Source organism: Apis cerana, linkage group LG3 (genome assembly GCF_029169275.1).
Source record: "Apis cerana isolate GH-2021 linkage group LG3, AcerK_1.0, whole genome shotgun sequence".
NCBI lineage: Eukaryota > Metazoa > Arthropoda > Insecta > Hymenoptera > Apidae > Apis > Apis cerana.
In genome coordinates this window covers 2580586-2597943 of record NC_083854.1, presented here as the reverse complement: position 1 = coordinate 2597943, position 17358 = coordinate 2580586, and the positions used below count along the sequence as shown (strand labels likewise).

Sequence of the window (17358 nt, the reverse complement as noted above, 5' to 3'; positions counted from 1 at the left end):
GAATTAGATGGAAGTATTATAGAATGCAAAATAATATCTGTATAAATAATAAAAAAAATACGATTCGAGTAAACATGACAAAAAATTAATCAAATTTCTAAAATATTTATTAAAATAATATATTTTACAATAATCTTAGGAAAGAAATTTATTGTTATTAATATTTAAAAATTGAATTATTTATCATTATTTTATAAATATGAAAAGTATTAGAATAATTGTACATGATAAAAAATCATATGTGATTTTGAAATTTTATTTGTTAGAAGTAATTAATTTTTATTTTCTGTTTCATTAATGACATAATCGTAATTTTATCTTTTGTTAACTAAAGCCTTTTAATTATTTCAAAAATTGATTAAAAGAATTTGATTAAAATATTAATAATATTTCATTTATATAATTAACTAAGAAAGATATCTCAATTATGTTTTATATTTATTACATATCAATGATCTTTGAACTTAATAAAAAAGCAATTTTTTTCAAAATTTTTTAGTAAAAGGAATTAAAAAATTCACACTATGCATCGATTTAATAGAAGGACTTCAAAAGACAAAATAAGCTTGAGTATCAGGATAAAAGAAAATAACTGAGAGATAACGTGATAATATCGATCCTCGATATTATCCTCCTACTATAATATCTGCAATCCTATCCTCTATGGATGTCCCGAGTATGCATTGAAAATGAAGTTCATGTTACATCACATACGCAGAAATTTTTTTTTATTGATGTCACAGATGCATTATTATAACTTTGCAAAAATTTATTTAAGAGAAATTTATTTATTAGACTAAACAAATTGATCAGGATTGTTTCTATTTTTATATAAAAATTTCGAAAGCTAAGATTTATTGATCTATTTTTAATTCAAATTCATTTTAACATCTAATTCTACAAATTATTTATAGAATATTAAACAATTATTATTGGCTTCATTATTTTTGAGCATATTTATTTTAAACAATAATAGAATTCTAAAATTTATCTCTTTTCATTATTAATTAGATAAATAAATACATATATATTGCATTCAACAATGATCGCTTATATCTTACAAATATCCAATCACACTAGGATATCATGCGAATAGGTATTTCGAGCTTGAATGAATCCCTTTTAAGATTGAATCGAATGTTGAGCTTCCACAAGTTTTCAAACAGTAAATATTTCGTCGATCAGGACATCATGTAAGACGGAACTTTTTCTTAATCGATCAAACGAAAGAATTCTTTCTCGTTTGAAGAAATATAACATCCCTTGAGTCTCGTCAATGTCCTGTCACTCATCAACCGTGTGGCGCCAGAAGCATTCGCACGACCAGGATTTCATAACTTTAGAAGAATGTTCATGCGGATCTCCACGTTCCAGGACTTTGAATTTGTGGATGACTAGTTGTTCCGTATCTCTTAGAATAACAGGATGCCATGTTAATAACGATTTACCAACATGGATATTATTCTTGCGTTTTCCATAGTTTCTGGAAGATGAATGAAATAAAACTTTAAGAAAGCATCAAGGAAGATAGATTTGAAGCAGAAGAAAATTTAAACTGGCTAATAAATCTAAATAGTTGTAATTCTATATAAAATGAATTATGAATTAAAAATCGATGAAAAAAAAAAGATGAAAAAAGACAGAAGATATCACATTTCTTTCTTGTTATTTTTTATCGAACGTATTTCGTCTTCTGTACATCTTAATTTCGGTCGTGTATCACAGGCGATCATAAAACGAGTCGTGCATGCCACCGAAAAAAATTCCAGATATTCGGATGGATTTCCGATAACAGACAACACAGCTATATGTACACAGTGTATATAGGACGCTACTCTGTGGCTGTTCTCGAATGAAACAAATATTGATTCGCTTCAATCGGCGGGTCGCAAAATTGCCTACTTTTCGTGCCATTAATGAAACGAGTATCTAGAATTAAGTAAGTAAATTATAGTCTATTCCAAATCAATTCAATGTTTATTATATTGGAAAGATGTTTCGTAAATTATAAGAAGATTTAAAAATAATTTTATAGGATCAAAATATTTATTAAAATTCTATGCAGCAAACTTAATTCTCGTAATAATTAAATTAATTTTGATCCAAATCGATTTGACAATAATACTAATTAAATAATAAAAATTAAGTAACTTTAGATCTATCCATATGGATCATTTTTGATTCAGTTACTGTATTTATACTTGAGAGTTGATGTTAAAGCATATACCAAATTGTATACCAGGATATCAGTCAAGGAATAAAGGTATGTCTTTCAATTATTCTTACTTAAAATTGATCTGAAATCATTTTTTATTTAATCTATTAATCTATTATATTTCTATTCAAAATTTCTAATAATAAAATAATAAAATAAGTGTAATTGAAAATATTTTTAATTAAGATAGAAAATTAAATAAAATATAAATAAATAAAGCTTAAGTCATAATAATGAATCGTTCTATTTTTTAATTACTTCAATTTTTTAATTACTAAATTTATAAAATATAAATAAAATATTAACTAATTAAAAATAAAATAATTATTAAATAAACAAATAAAAACAAAAAAAAACAAAATCAGATATTTTCAGACTAATATAATTTTAGTTAATATAATACATGATATTATTTTAGTTATATAGAATAATATTTTCAATTAAATAATATATTAAAAAAAAATAATTGTATTCATTTTCATATTCATAATAAAAAATGAGATAAAATATAACATTTTTATTAAAATATTTAACAAATTAAATATTTTTAATTATATAGTTTATTTATCATAATTGTTATATTATATAGCAAAATATTTAAATATTAAAAATATGTCATAAAAAATACTTAAAAATTCTTTCATTTAAAATCAATCTTGAAGATTATTCAATTTTCAATATACAACATTTAAAAAATAATCAAAATATTCAATTTTTGTAGAATGAAATTTTTCTAAAATGCACAATCAAAATCATATAAGAAATCACTTTCCAATAAGTAATATCAATTATTTTATTTATTCTAACCGAACAAGTTCTACAAATTTTAGTTTTATGTTGGTGGTATGTGCTAATTTAAAAAAAAAATATATACTGACGTCAATTAAAAAGAAAAGTTTTGATAACATTAACGATGACTTATTTGTAGAGAGTGTAACAGTATCATACCCTCAAGCGTGCCTAGTAATTATCCACCAAAGAAGTTGCTGCACGATGTTTCACGATATAGCTAAAAGTATCACCGAGTTATCGCTCAAAAGAAACAATGTTCGCTACCTCTTAAAACCCGGCAGCCTCTGGGCGTTTAAGTCCTCAAACCATTCTAATTGAGGTTCCTCCTCGTTACCGCGAAAGAGTTACCGGAAACAATAGCTGGAACAAGTAGATGACAATTGTACGTAGCAAGCAAGCATCCTCGCTAACAAAAGCGTGCCTACCAGTCCTCGTTTTGGCTATCTCTCTCCGTCTCCTTCTTATTTCTCGTCTCGCTATTGTTCCCTTTCTACCGCAACGAGCGTCAGCATCAGGTAACGAGTAACGAAGCGTCCTTCGTACCTCTCGAGGTATCGAAACAGCTAGCCCGAAACGTTCCCTGGAATACCGAATAAGAGTAAATTTCTAGGAATCGTAAGAAATCCACTGAAAATTAAGCCGATGAAAAATTACGCAAATACTTTCCAATGTGAAATGATTATATGTATGATATATTCATTGAATTTTATTGAAGTTTAATATGTGCAATTTACTCGTATTAAACACGTTTATTTTGTGAATTATAGAAAATTATATTAAAATTATATTATTGATCAAAAATAATTATACATATCATTGAATTTGTCTTGAAAAGCATATAATAAGAGATTTAAAAATATTACTTATAGCGATATATATTAGTAGTTTGAAATAAAATTGAAGTTTATATTAAACATGCTATTGTCTTTTTAATGAACAAAACAATCATTTTGAAATTATGAAAAAATAAAAATTTTTATGTTTATCTTACATATTGTTATATTTCTATAACAATAAATTATCTGACAATTTCAATAAAAATATAATAATATTTATATACATATAAACAATTTAACATGAATCGAATTTTTAAATCTCTTATTATTTATCATATAAATTTTAGCATTCAATAACTATTTCTGTGAGTTATCATCACTGACAACATCGTGACAATTTATATTATAGACAATATTTGTAACGCGAAAGCAACCAAGTATCCGTGCAATTACCGACGAACATCTGTAATTATTTTAATGATCGCCACGAATCGATAGCATCGAAAGTCTGGCCGACGAGTTTCGCTTTACGAAACTAATTTAATTAGTACTTTAAGCATGATGCACACAGTCGCGGATAATAGATGGAAAAGGGGTGCGATGACAGAAGTGTTGGAGACATAGAGGTCAGATTATCAGAAGAATCCTTTCACGATAAGGCCATTAGTGATATAATTAGCCACATGTTGGAATTTTTAAAAGAGAAAAAAAGAGAGAGAGAAAGAGAGAGAAGTGAATCCTCCATGAAAGGATTTCTACCTAATTTTGCGAGAAAAGGTGAAAGAACGAAGGAAACGAAATATCCTCAGGTCGAACATGGCAGAAACAGAGAAAATTCGCAGAATTGCTTCGAAGAAAGGAAAAAAAACGAACCGAAGCCGACTTCGCGGAGAGTTACTCGCCTCTCATTTTGCTCGAGTGCTCTCACGAATGAGGAAACATTTCAATTAATTACTGCGTAATTAAAATATGAAAAAGTAGTCATTATCCCACGTTTCCACGTCGGTTACTTGGACAACTTTCCTGCTCGTCACTCCCCTTTCCCTAGTCCGATCTTTCCTTTCGTTCTCCTCGGCATCCATTCGGCAAGAATCGCTTCATCTTCCTTCCAACACGTTTGTTCCTCTCTCATCTTTTATCACTTCTCTTTTCTTCCTCCCATTCGCAATCCTGAGTTTCGCATAACTCATTCTCCTGCTTTTTTTTGCCGGCACAGATAATCCACGAGCGTGCGCGCGCGAGTGTCGCGCCTCGTCATCACGGGCATTAATTATACACGTGTCAGGTAACTCCGAGTGGTTACCAGGTAAGCAGCTTGCTAGATGCATACTATGTACATCGTATACTTGCAAAAATAAACATTTTTCCGGGACATATTCACGTTTGACCCGTCACCGACGAACATTTTGCCAACAATCCTGAGACGATCTCATCATATTATCTTGTCTATAAGATTGTCATAAAAAAATCCGAAGTAAAATAGCTGTCAAGAATTTTTTTTTTGAATCAATTAGGCAAAATTTTTAAAAAACTGTTCTATGAATTGCAATGGAATTTTTAAAATATTTTTTTGTTATATGAGTATAATGAAAAAAAGCAGTTAGATTCAAATAATTTTTAATTATGAAAAAAATAATCATTTCATAAATTTAAACGGGATTTTTTTAAGCAATTTATTTATGATATTTATTTATTCATTATGATATATCTATAAAAAACAGAAAAAATAATTAAATAAGTTAGTTACATCTTAATGATCTTGGAAAGAAATAAAAGAAAATTACCACAAATTTATGTTTCAAACGGAATATGAATATAAATCCATCTTCAATCCTAAAAAGAAATCAAAGATTATAATATTGATTAAATATAGATGTGAAAGATTATACCAGCACTATTGTATTCGCGTACAATTCGAGATATGAATCTCGTATCGCATTTGCATAATATCCTGTTGTAACATAATAGCATCGAGTAAAAGGGGTTGAGCTGTTATGAACGTGAAAATAAGCCTTAATCCGTTGTGTTAGCCCTGTCGCGAGTAGATCGCTCGTTCTGGAGAAACAGGAGTGGTTCCGCCGCCCCCGCCCGTTGCACGGTGCTAACTTTTCAATCTCGGTCGAATAATCCGTCGGAAAGCCCCGCGGTTACCTCGGCAACGATCTGGCCTCTCATTGGCCCGTCAATGTTCTACCAACTCTCTTCCCTCCTCACCTCTTTGCCCATTACGCTATCTTCTTCCAGGCCACCCTGCTGTTATCCATCTTTCGTTCCATCACCCTCTTCTAGCGATGGGACTAATTTCATTAGCGTTTCAAAGATTATTATTTCAAAGCTCATCAATAGAATGGGCATAGTGATCTATACTAGAAATTAATTTCACATGTTAGTAAAGAAGAAACTTTTTTACTAAATCTTTAAAAAATAGAAACATTAAAGAACATACCATAAATCATTTCAGAGTATTCTTTTGATATCAATATATAGACAATTTTTACAAATATCATTTATTAAATATATGTCGAATATATCGCATTTATCACTATCTGTTTTCTCTCTTGATCTATTTCTCTTCACCTTTTCTTTTTTATCTCTTTTCAACTCGTTTTATTTCGCCTATCTCTTCTTTCCTCGTTGCTTCATCTCTGTTTCTTATTCGCTATACTAGTATCTATCTGTCTCCATTTGAATTTTCTCTCTCAGTTTCTCACGGAGTTTCACTGATTCTCTCTACAAACTGCAAAGCTATCCCCTCCGTCGGTATACATATACCTAACCTTTAGTCACTAGTTCTCCTTGCTCCTACCGACCGGCACTCCCCAGCGCACTTAGCCCCGTGGTTAACTTCAATGAGCGGATAACAAGCCACCCCTCGACTTTGCCCTGTAATATTCACTCGTATAAATGGACCCACGGCTTTGTCAAATCAACTGTCGCTTGTAAACAAGCAACCCTCTCATGGCATCGATGCTTGCCGCGCGAATCTACACCATCTTTGTGGTATCTTTGCGACACCCTGCTGAAGACTTTACTGTCTACCTCCCAAGAACAATTTATGGTTTTGAAATCATTCTGCAGAGATTTGACTAGAAAATCATTCAATTCTCGTTATTTCTTTTTCTTTTCTTTCTCTCTTCCAAATTCATTGTTTCAAGACAATGAAATCTGAAAATAGATCGTATGAATCGAACGAATAATGAAAAATATTGAATGAAAGAGATTTACCTTAATACGTTTGAATATAATTCGAACACGGAGAAAGAACGATTATTAGACGATTCAAGCTATTTCTCTATCTTTTGATACGCGAAATTAACGAAAGATTTGAGGACCTTTATGAGAATTCACGGATTATTAATTTAAAGAGGAGATTTTTTCTTCTCTTGATATGATGGTTTCCTTAATGATGAATTATTATTCACATTCACTACTGTCTCACGAGAACATTCTCATTTAATTCTTTAATGAGAACATGGACGTTTCGATGAAATCTCGTTAGCACGAGAAACGAGCTCGGTATCGAGAGACGTTCCACCAAGCTTCGAGCATTACCGTAACATAAACGAGCCAATCAGCCGTCTTTGTGTCAGCAATCATCCTTTGATTACACGGCACTTAGCTCGAAAACAGGGCCGCGATACTATCGGGCAATCATTCTCAATTTCGACAAAATAGAAGGATAAATCAAATAAATCGTCTAAACACAACTATCCTTCGAAGAATTTATACATAAACTTAACTGATTTTTAGCTTTTAAAAACAAAAGTTATTTACATTCATTACAAAGTATCACTCATTTCATTCTTTATTGATAGAAAGAATTAACAAAAAACTTTTTGTATAGCACTCTAATTGTGTTGTTTGAAATAATTTTATTTATTAATTAGATAAACACTTCACAATTATTACAAAATTAAAGTCTTATCGTAGAAGTCTTTATGCACGCGTCTCATCATTCGGCCATATTTATTTAACTAAGCATTTTTGTATAAGAAGGTTAGGTAGAAAACGACAATAACAAAACGCGGGTTATTTGAAAATATCTTAATGTAAAACGGAAGGAGAATAGAAAAAAACTCTCGGTGAAATAATAATCGTTGCCGTAGACTGGAAAAAGGAGAATTTTTGTGCTTGGTGGAATCGCGGTGTTCGTCATGGAAACACACGCGTCGAAACTCGAAAGTGGCCATGGGGTAAGAGTGCCTTGTACAAGGTACTGAAGAGTCCGCAGTTATAGGAAGCGAACAAACAGGGCCGCCTTTCAATCGTAATTGGAACCGCGGGAGCCTGACCAACGTCCGTGTTCAAGCACTCTTTTTCCCATAACCATCATTCTTCGAGAGTGTCTCCTACTCTGCGCGAAAGAAGAAACACAATAGGCTGTATATCCGGGCACGAAATTTTACCAAATTTTTTTACGTATCCTCGTACAAACTTTCTGATTGTTTCTATTTAGCGAATCAACACGATATTCTTTAAATTCATTTATAGAATTATTGACCTTAAACGATATAAAAAGAGATAAAATTTGATTGGATTATGATTGAGGTTTAAGAAACTAGAAGTACTTGAAACAACAATTATTCCTTAGTGAGAAAATATTATATTTTATATTCATATTCACGTTTAATGTAGAGAATTGCGGATAAATTGTCGGGTTTCTGATTCTTCTTTTTGTCTCCGGGATAATGCGCCTCGATGTCTTGAAAACGTTGTTAGAGAAATACGTATAGAAAAAGATAAAAAGCAACTGAAAGGAAGAATATAAATAAATGCTGGTACATTCGAGGAGAAACAAGAACGTATTCACCGATGGTTTGCTGTGTTTAACTCATGATCTCGTAGAAATGGACTGAGCAAATACAACTTCGCGTCTTTCATCTTCTCTTTTATTCGCGTAGGATATTTTTTCTCAAGAGGAAAATACCACGCGAATCAGTCTTTGTTCCATTTGTTTGAACACGATTTAAGAATCGAGCGTTTCCACGATCTAAAAAATGCTCGGAAAAAAAGAATTCAATATAAAATATACGAAAAGAGGAGATATCACGTATTCGATATTCGAAACATCAAGCGAAGAATTGTTAGTCGGTGTAAACAGAATCGTTCGTTTCAATCGCACCTTTTTTTTTCCTGAATGGAAAACGAGCTGGCTTCCCTCTCGTTTTTCGCGAATACGGCACTGGACGGTGCTGCTCCGTGCAGAATATTCAGATCGACAGTTATATTCACACGCGTGGTCGCACCTCAATGGATTTTGCTTTTGCCGCGATTGTTAACGATTTCGAAGCCCTCGCGGCATCGTGGTTTTGATCCATCACCCCCTTACCCCATCCTCTGCTACTCGCTCTTCGATTCTCACTGTTCTAAATCGCTTCACCGTGATCCTCTTCTTTGTTTTTTTTATCCATATTTACCAATTCGTCTCGACTCGATCGACAATCGTGACTCTATTATTGATAATCATTCAGACTCGGTAACTTTCGTCGGATCAAGCTTCGCTTCTCGTGGATTTGATTTACATTCACGCCCTTTCACAGAAAAAAAAACCTTTTCTCGAATAATTACAATGCTTTGTTCTCTCCAACGCATCTGAGATCGCGCTTAAAAAAGTAATCGATGCCTTAATTAATAAGTAGAAAAGAAAACATTTTCTATTTATGTTATATTAAATTTTTTATTTATATTTTGTATTATATATTATTTTTTTATTATATTTATTAAATTTATTAAATTTTAACAACAAAGATCTGTTTCTAGAATGAGTTTAATCAAATTTTTAGTTTGAAGCAACATGTTGATATCAGAGATCGTTGAATCATAAGCCACTAGATGGCGTAAACCTTTACCTTGAAATTGTTTCTCGCAAGTGGTCGATCTTATGACAATTTCTATATATATCAATTGTTTTTATACTGCAAACGTACTTGCTTCGGCAGTACATATACTAAAATTGGAACGATACAGAGAAGATTAGCATGGCCCCTGCGCAAGGATGACACGCAAAATCGTGAAGCGTTCCACATTTTTTGCAATTTCACATTATTAAATAAAATTATTTTATTCTCATTATTTATGAATGATGTTATTTGGTTATTAACGTGCATTTACTTTTTTTAGATTTTTTTTTTCAAAAACTGTTATATATATAACTGTTATCAGATTATTAGTTATTATCAGATTTATTAGTAAAAAATAACAAATTTTTTTTACATATCAATAAATTAATATTTTATTATTCATTATTTATTACTTAAATAATGTATTTATATTATGTACGTTACATTTATTATTTATTATCGAGCGTAATAATTACGTATGACATTAAACGAATCAAAACTAGTATTATTTGCATAGCAATTATATATGTCATTCATTAGGTAATCTCGATACGCAGCAGGAAAAAATAATTGAACGTATTCTGCCTCTAATCTGTGATCGTTCCCCTCCACAAGATCGGAAAGAGATATTCACCCTGAATTGAATCTCATTTATCCAACATGACCAGAGGTGGTTGCATCCAGATGAAATTTCGTGTCCCACAGGGGAACAAATATTGCAAATTACCGACAACAATCAGTCGACAAGGGATGGTGATTCCGAGGCAATTCGAATCAACCCTCCGTTCTAATTTCCATTGATTTCGTTTTCTAAATCGCGACAGATGCGATCAACCATGCTAGTCTTAGATTGCAAGAAATTATTCGACAATTTACAGTATTCTTGTTAACTCGTACACATTTAAAACATACAAATATAATATAAAGGACGCTACTTTAAATTTAATAATTAATATCTTCGAAAAATATTAAAAATATTCCATTGGATTGAACAATAAATCTATTCATATTTCTTTTTTTCAAAAATATTATATAAAAATATTATCTATCTGCTTAATAAGTTAGTTATAATAAATAGATGTATAAAAAAAGAGATTATTTAGAATCTCAGAGAATTGATAAGATAATAATTTTCTTAACTTCAAAATAAAATAAAAATCAGAAATATATGTATAAATAGGAAAAATTAATGAAGGAATTATGTATTACGTATCATTTAATTTTATAGAAATTTGTAGATAAATTAAAACAAAAATTACTCGTTTTCAATTTATATAATGAAAGTTTACATATTGTTTACATACAAATTATCATTTTTAATAATCTAGAATAATGAAATAAAAGAAAAAATTAAGAAACTAGTAATTTCTACTAATTAATATTATAGGATCAATTTACAATACTAAAATATATTTTATCTGCACGAATAATTATAATCAATCCGATTATTCTAAAATAAATACAAAATAAAATAACGTCAACCAAATGATAACAGATACGAAATAACACTGAATGCTTTTTTTGCGACTGAATTTATTGCCTGATGCTTTGATCCCAAGAAATTGGTATCGTGTTAAAAATTATCCCCACAAAGGGCCGATAATCAAAATTATTACGAGCATCTTTATTTTCGCAGCTCGACGCCGCTCAATTTATCCCGTCTTCATGCATTTATTCCATCGTTTCCACCGTTTCCGCCGTTCCGAGGCCCTTTTCCAGCACGAAGAAGACGGCCAGCCGCTTTGCTGCCCCTTGAATTAATTCCCTGCATACGTTAATCTTAATGAATTCACAAACGCGCCCCGTCGTGTCCGACTCCTGGGGTATATCGGCGAGGGTTCCGCTTACAGGTGCCAGTACGCAAACTCGAGGCCACGAGGCATTAAAATATACCACCCTGTGTACACGTATACACATCCTTCTTCTTTCTTCACATCGCATTTATGCGACGCCACGCGACCTCGAGTTGCCGAAAATTGCGAGTACAATACCTTCTTTTTTCTCCTTTCATCGATGGATTAAATATTTAATTATTTTATTGCATTGAAATGATATAAATGAATATGTTTGTAAGAAAAAATCGAGATAAGGGGATAAGATAGATAAGAGGATGGATTTGTCATTTTATCATAAAGATTGATTCGTTTTATAATTCGAATATTTTATAGTTATCTGTTGCAATATCATTGATGTCACTATAAAATCAAACAAGTTTCGTCATAGGATGAAATTGTTGGTGTAACGTAGAATGTATACATTAGTTCGTATGATGAATTATATGCAAATTCTCCTTTGAAGGATTGAACACAACAACGATAATTGTTTGAAGTGTTTTGTGTGCATAACATCTTGTACCCTTTTTTGTATAAAAATATTCATTTACATATTGATATTGTATCCCTTCATGTATGTTAAATCGAAACGTAATTTTACTCATCTCAATTAATAATCACTTAAAGAAAATCTCACTCCGATCTCGAAAATTTACCAAAAAATCCCGAAAAATCCTGCTACTTTTGTACCGCAATAAATAATATAACAAAATAAATGTACATGATAAAATATTTTACAAATACATATATTATAAAACATCTTAAGTAATATTCTCTACGTTTTAACCGCATCAAAATCCGCAGTCTCGCGGATAGTTATCAGTATTCAAAAGATCTGGTGCAACGTTGCTGCAACAGAAATTACGAAGACGCGAACGTGCCTGTTATAAAAGGAGAGGAGATCGAAGAGTGATTCATGAAATTCGTTAATTAAGCAACGCGAAGGAAATAGGAAGTCTGGCGCGGGGTGTTCGCGATCTAAAAGGGCTGCCCGGCCCTGCGCACAAGCTCGTTGGATCGCGTTCGTCCTGTTTTTTCCCCCCCTCCTCCTCCTCCTTTTTCTTTCTTTTTTTAATTCTAGATCGAGAAGAATTCAGCGCGGATGATATATTTGCAGGACGTGAAATATTTAGAATATAGAAAGGCGGCGGATGGATGGATGCGGGGCCATAGAGTCGCACGAATGCCCCAGGAAAGATAAGTAGCGACGTGGTGAATAGACTAACGGGGCGCTGCAAAAGCTGGGAACGGGAGAGGAGGGGGAGCGAGAGGGGGAGATAGGCGGTGTCGAGGATTGGTGGTTTTATGCATCATGCATATTTACGCTCACATACTAGCTGCGGAAGATGACGAAGCGGGCCGGGCAGCGAGGGTTGTGCAAATTGCGAGGACCGTATTTATGCAAATGCCCGCGCATTCGTGTTGCACCTTGCGCCACTTTCCTTACCGATGTTCCTCACCCAGCAAATTGACTTCGTTAGCAGTCTCTCTCTCTATTTCCCGATTCCGCGGAAGGAGGAAGGGAAGAGGAGAGGGAGAGAAAAGGAGGGAATCGAGGTGGAAAACCTCGAGGGGAGAGGAGAGGAGAGAAAAGATGGCGCGGCAAGAAACGAGGAAGAGTGCACACGGCCTTGTAAGATTCATCTTCGTGCAAGTACAATAGAATATTCCGTTCCTCTAAAAGTTGTGCGGGCCGGAACGGAGAGTCTGCGCGAAACGGAAAAGAGAGCGCAGGGTTAAACAAAACAACACTGTTAAACTACCTTCTGGGAAGGGGAGAACAATCTCGATATCGCGACGCGTCCTCTACTAGTAGTATATACCAGTAGAAACGTTTCACATCCAATTTGTTCCTCTCGTTTCGCGGTAATCGCTCGCCAATGACTTTCTCCCACTCATTTCCTCGGTTCTCGGGGGTTCGATGCTCGTCAGGCCGTGCGCTGCTCCTCTTCGAAGCGTGCACCAAAGCTCGCCCACGTATCCTCGTCTCCTGCTATCCTCACCCGCTCGCTAACCAAGAGTCGGCTAACAAGGGCCAGCCCCCATCGCGCAAGCCGCTTTCCATCGACCAATCGACGCCTGGCGGTGGCCGCATCCACCCCTCGGCGGCGAGTTAGCTCGGCCAATGGGCGAGTCGGAGCTGAGGGTGGAACGGGGGTGGCATGGCGCCACCACCCCCAAAATGGCTGCGAAATCGCGCGAGCATTAGGCAGTCCGTTCAAAATAAACGGGCGGATTAATTGGAGCGGGGTGGCGCGGGGTAGGAATCGGCCGAGGCAACCCCTGACTCGCGTGCTCTGACTCTTCCTCCTCCTCTTCCCACCCAGGTATCGAGCAACGTGCGCTTGTCGAAGAGGATGACGACGATACCAGGCATTTTGGACAAGCATATCCGGTCATCCCCTCGACGACGACCTCCAGAACGACGCCGAGCGTCCACACGTTAGCATGAGACTCGACATTTTCGTGATCGAGGTGTTCTCGCGCCGACAACCGGCTCCGATTCAATCGATCCGCGCCGATCTGTTTCTCTAATCGTTCGTTTCATTCGGTTTGTTTACGTTCGAGGTGTAATAATGCAGGAGCACAAGTCGTTCCTCATAAGGGATCTTCTGGGGGATGTTTTGTCCGAGCGGGTGCACGGTGAGTTTTTACACGTAGTATAGTTCGTAAATGAAGCAGGAAGATCGGTTGAAAAGTAGTGAAATTTTGAATCTGGAATAAAATAACAGCCTGTTTTTGTGTGATAAATCGAATATGGATAAACGTGCTCCAATTCGAACGATTTTCGAGGAAACGATGAAATCAGGTCGATATAATTTTTCGTACTGAAATAATCATTCCGTATACGAAAATTATTCTTCACTTTCGTGCTACCTTAACATCGAAAATCAATATCAATCAAATAATCGTCTTATTATTTTATTCTTTTTAAAAAAATCAACTTACCGATGTTCCATTAAGCTTCTTAAGGGAACAATTGAAAAATTGCGAAATCATACATATGTATATAGCTTCTAAAATTTCTAAAACGCGTGTTAACGCGAATCGACATGGACTCGAGCACGAATAATTAAAAGATCAAGATTTTCATTGCACATGACAGCGGTCGCGTGGCCTAACGCCAGGCTCCTCGTTACGCGATACCCCGCAGAGCGGCTCCATTATTTTTAGCCAAGATTCGCAGGGGCCCCTCCAGGGTGGTGCCCCGTTAACGACGATCCTACAGATGGCCGGAGCTGCGGAAGGATTCGTTAGCTCTCGTTAGTCCGAATTTTCGTCGGCGATCGTGCTGCATCCCGCTGCGCCGCGCCTTTATTGGCCAGTCGAGATCGGACACCGATCGTTCCCCTAATTGAGATCGTTTAAGGCGACCAAACCGATCAACGATGGATTTCCCAGCATTGTTCGGATAATCAAATTTATTTTCGGCGAATGGGGCACGAATTCGAAATTGTATCGGATTTCGTCGCCCAACAACTGTCGATTCGTCGAATGCGACTGAGAACGTATTTGCGTTTCCAGAAGATTCCGAGGACGATTCGGCCGTTCACTCGGACTCTGAGGACACGATCGACCCTGGAAGCAGCCCGTGCACCAGATTGGAAAGTCCTCCGCCAGCACTCTCGCCATCTCCGGCGGCAGCGACTTCTGGCAAGTCGTGCGGAACGAGCAGCGGCCCTCCAAGCGGCAGGAAGCCCAGAAGAAGGCGAACCGCGTTCACCCATGCCCAACTCGCTTACCTGGAGCGAAAGTTTCGCTGTCAGAAGTATCTGAGCGTGGCAGACCGAAGCGACGTGGCCGACGCCTTGTCGCTCTCCGAGACCCAAGTCAAAACGTGGTACCAGAACAGAAGGTAAATATATCACGAAAGTTAAACGAATCGTTTCAAAACTCGTAATTCACGTATAAACGCTCCTTTCGACGAGGAAAATTCGGATAATTGGCTCGTGTTGAGCGAAATAATGAAATATCCAGCGGGAAACGACACGTGGATTCCGTGTCGTAATGGAATTTGATTGAACAAGAGGAAACGAACATCTTTTGCACAGTTTCCCCCAATCCGAACACCATTCATTATTCTTCAAATCAGCCTGTTTCCCGCCGCAGAACGAAATGGAAGCGGCAGAACCAACTGCGGCTGGAGCAGCTTCGGCATCAAGCGACGGTGGAGAAGGAGTTGCTCGTGCGAGGCGTGGGCCTTCACCACGGCAGCATAGACGCCTACTGTCCACCGTACAACGCTCAAGCCCAGACCCAAAGCCACCCGCCCCCGCCGCCCCCGCCCCCGGCGCCCTCCACCGCCTCGACGGCCGCGTTCCTCTCGACGGCCGCGGCCCTCTTCCGGAACGTCACCTACGTCCACGGATGCCCCCTCTAACCCGGCGTCACGCCGCGGTTCCAGGATCGTCTCTGCTTCCCGGCCGCCGGCACTGGGGGCCCTCCTCCCTTCACCGGATCCCCTTCGAGCGGAGACGAAGCACGGGCCGGGACGATCGGCGAGCGAGTCCACTCGCGAATTCTAGATCTCGTCGAACTCGTGAGATTCGCGGCGGTTGTTGTCGTCGCTGATCGACGCGCGTTCCATTCACGGCTGGTGGTCGTTCGTGCACGCGAGAAGAGACCGGTTGTCGCGTTCTGGGAATACGGTAAGGGATCCGCGCTGCCTACGGGGCACAGTGAAGTGCGTGGACCGAGGAAATGTAAACGCGAGGGGAGAGATGCGAGCAGTTTTGGAGATGCCGAGGTGAGGATCTCACGTGAGGGATGGTGATGGAGTTGTTTCTCCAGTGTTTATTTCTGCATGCGAGACAGTGTACATATGTAATTATTACGAATGAGGTTGATAGTCGTAGCACACGTTTTTCTTTCTTTGTTTTTCACGAGGGAACTGTTGGGGAGAGGGATATGTAAGGGATTCGTTGCAATCGAATTAATTAATTTTTTTTAACGAATTTTCGCTTGTTATTTGTATTTAATTTTAGGACAGAAAAGAAAGAAAGAGTTGCGTGGTTCCTTGCACTTGGAAGGAACTAAGACCAGTCGAGTCTAGTTGAGTCGATAGCGAGTCGAATTCGTAGATGTGTCATAGGCTCCTTAGGATAATTGTAAAGGGTCGAAGAAGGAGAATTGCTACGACGTGTGCAATGTTTCTTCGCGGCAGACGAACCGCGTTTTTCTTTTTTAGAGATATAGTTTGCCAAGCTGGTAACATCGATTTACTTTCTCCATTTAGTCGGCGAATTTTCGTCAACCGAAGAATTCTTGTAGATAAAATAAATTATTATCAGAACAGAAAAATCTTGAGCATCTTGTGATTAATCCTCTTCAATTTATATATATATATATATCATCTATCCAAATTTTTCTCCACTTTCGTTACTTCATTACTCAATTTTCATTATTTCCTTTCAAAAACGTGAAAAATGGATCAATGGGAAAATCGAGATCGATTCCCCTCTATCTCTGGCAACCGAAAAATATATCGCGCGTACACGTGGTGGCTACGCTGAATCTATCTCTTTCTTTTTTCTTTTTTATTTAGAAAAAAAAAATCGGGAACAGTAACGAGCCTGTATCGAAGAAGACCAATTCGCGCGTGACAATGGGCACGTGGCCAGAAACAGCGTTTCGCAACAGCCCCGGCGGAAAGTAATTGGCTGAAACCGATACAAGTCGAGTACCGGTGCCACTCGTGGCTGGAATTGGCTGACGGATTTAATTGAACGGAATCGACGAGAAAGAGCGAGACGAAGTAACGTGTCGGATTGCGTGCGAGAGAAAGAGGAAGGAAAAGAGATACACGGTGAAGCAATTGTCACGATGATTTTTTTTTTTTCTTCCAATCGTGGACTCCGGTCGTTTGTTAATTGGAGAAGAAAAGAGAGAGAGAGAGAGAGAGA

At 36.5% G+C, this 17358-nt stretch overlaps 1 protein-coding gene, 1 long non-coding RNA gene and 1 other non-coding gene across 9 annotated transcripts; 2 read left to right on the top strand and 1 right to left on the bottom strand.

The window, feature by feature from the left end:
- Window positions 1-85: 85 nt before the first annotated feature.
- Window positions 86-7764, bottom strand: LOC107997143 (uncharacterized). 7 transcript variants are annotated; one of them, XR_009829325.1, is made up of 7 exons: window positions 7009-7764; window positions 6230-6948; window positions 5695-6144; window positions 5568-5616; window positions 3433-5491; window positions 3272-3367; window positions 86-1483 (listed from the first exon to the last, which is right to left on the bottom strand). It is a non-coding gene; the product is annotated as an uncharacterized LOC107997143 (long non-coding RNA). The 7 variants fall into 7 exon arrangements; XR_009829328.1 differs by having other exon boundaries at window positions 3433-3587; window positions 7009-7753; XR_009829324.1 differs by having other exon boundaries at window positions 3433-5616.
- A 1942-nt stretch (window positions 7765-9706) lies between these two features.
- Window positions 9707-9813, top strand: LOC133665886 (U6 spliceosomal RNA). The gene has a single exon (XR_009829349.1). It is a non-coding gene; the product is annotated as a U6 spliceosomal RNA (small nuclear RNA).
- Window positions 9814-12742: 2929 nt separating this feature from the next.
- LOC107997016 (homeobox protein MSX-2) lies at window positions 12743-16756 on the top strand. Its single transcript, XM_062073209.1, has 3 exons — window positions 12743-14098; window positions 14981-15311; window positions 15566-16756. The coding sequence occupies exons 1-3, from the start codon at window positions 14032-14034 to the stop codon at window positions 15834-15836; spliced, it is 669 nt and encodes a 222-aa protein (XP_061929193.1). The 5' UTR covers window positions 12743-14031; the 3' UTR covers window positions 15837-16756.
- Window positions 16757-17358: the final 602 nt, after the last annotated feature.

Bases quoted from the DNA above. Each gene is read 5' to 3' on its own strand.
- LOC107997016 (XM_062073209.1), top strand. From the start codon at position 14,032: ATGCAGGAGCACAAGTCGTTCCTCATAAGGGATCTTCTGGGGGATGTT. The intron at 14,099-14,980 runs GTGAGTTTTTAC...TTGCGTTTCCAG, and splicing joins TTTGTCCGAGCGGGTGCACG to AAGATTCCGAGGACGATTCG. The intron at 15,312-15,565 runs GTAAATATATCA...TTCCCGCCGCAG, and splicing joins ACGTGGTACCAGAACAGAAG to AACGAAATGGAAGCGGCAGA.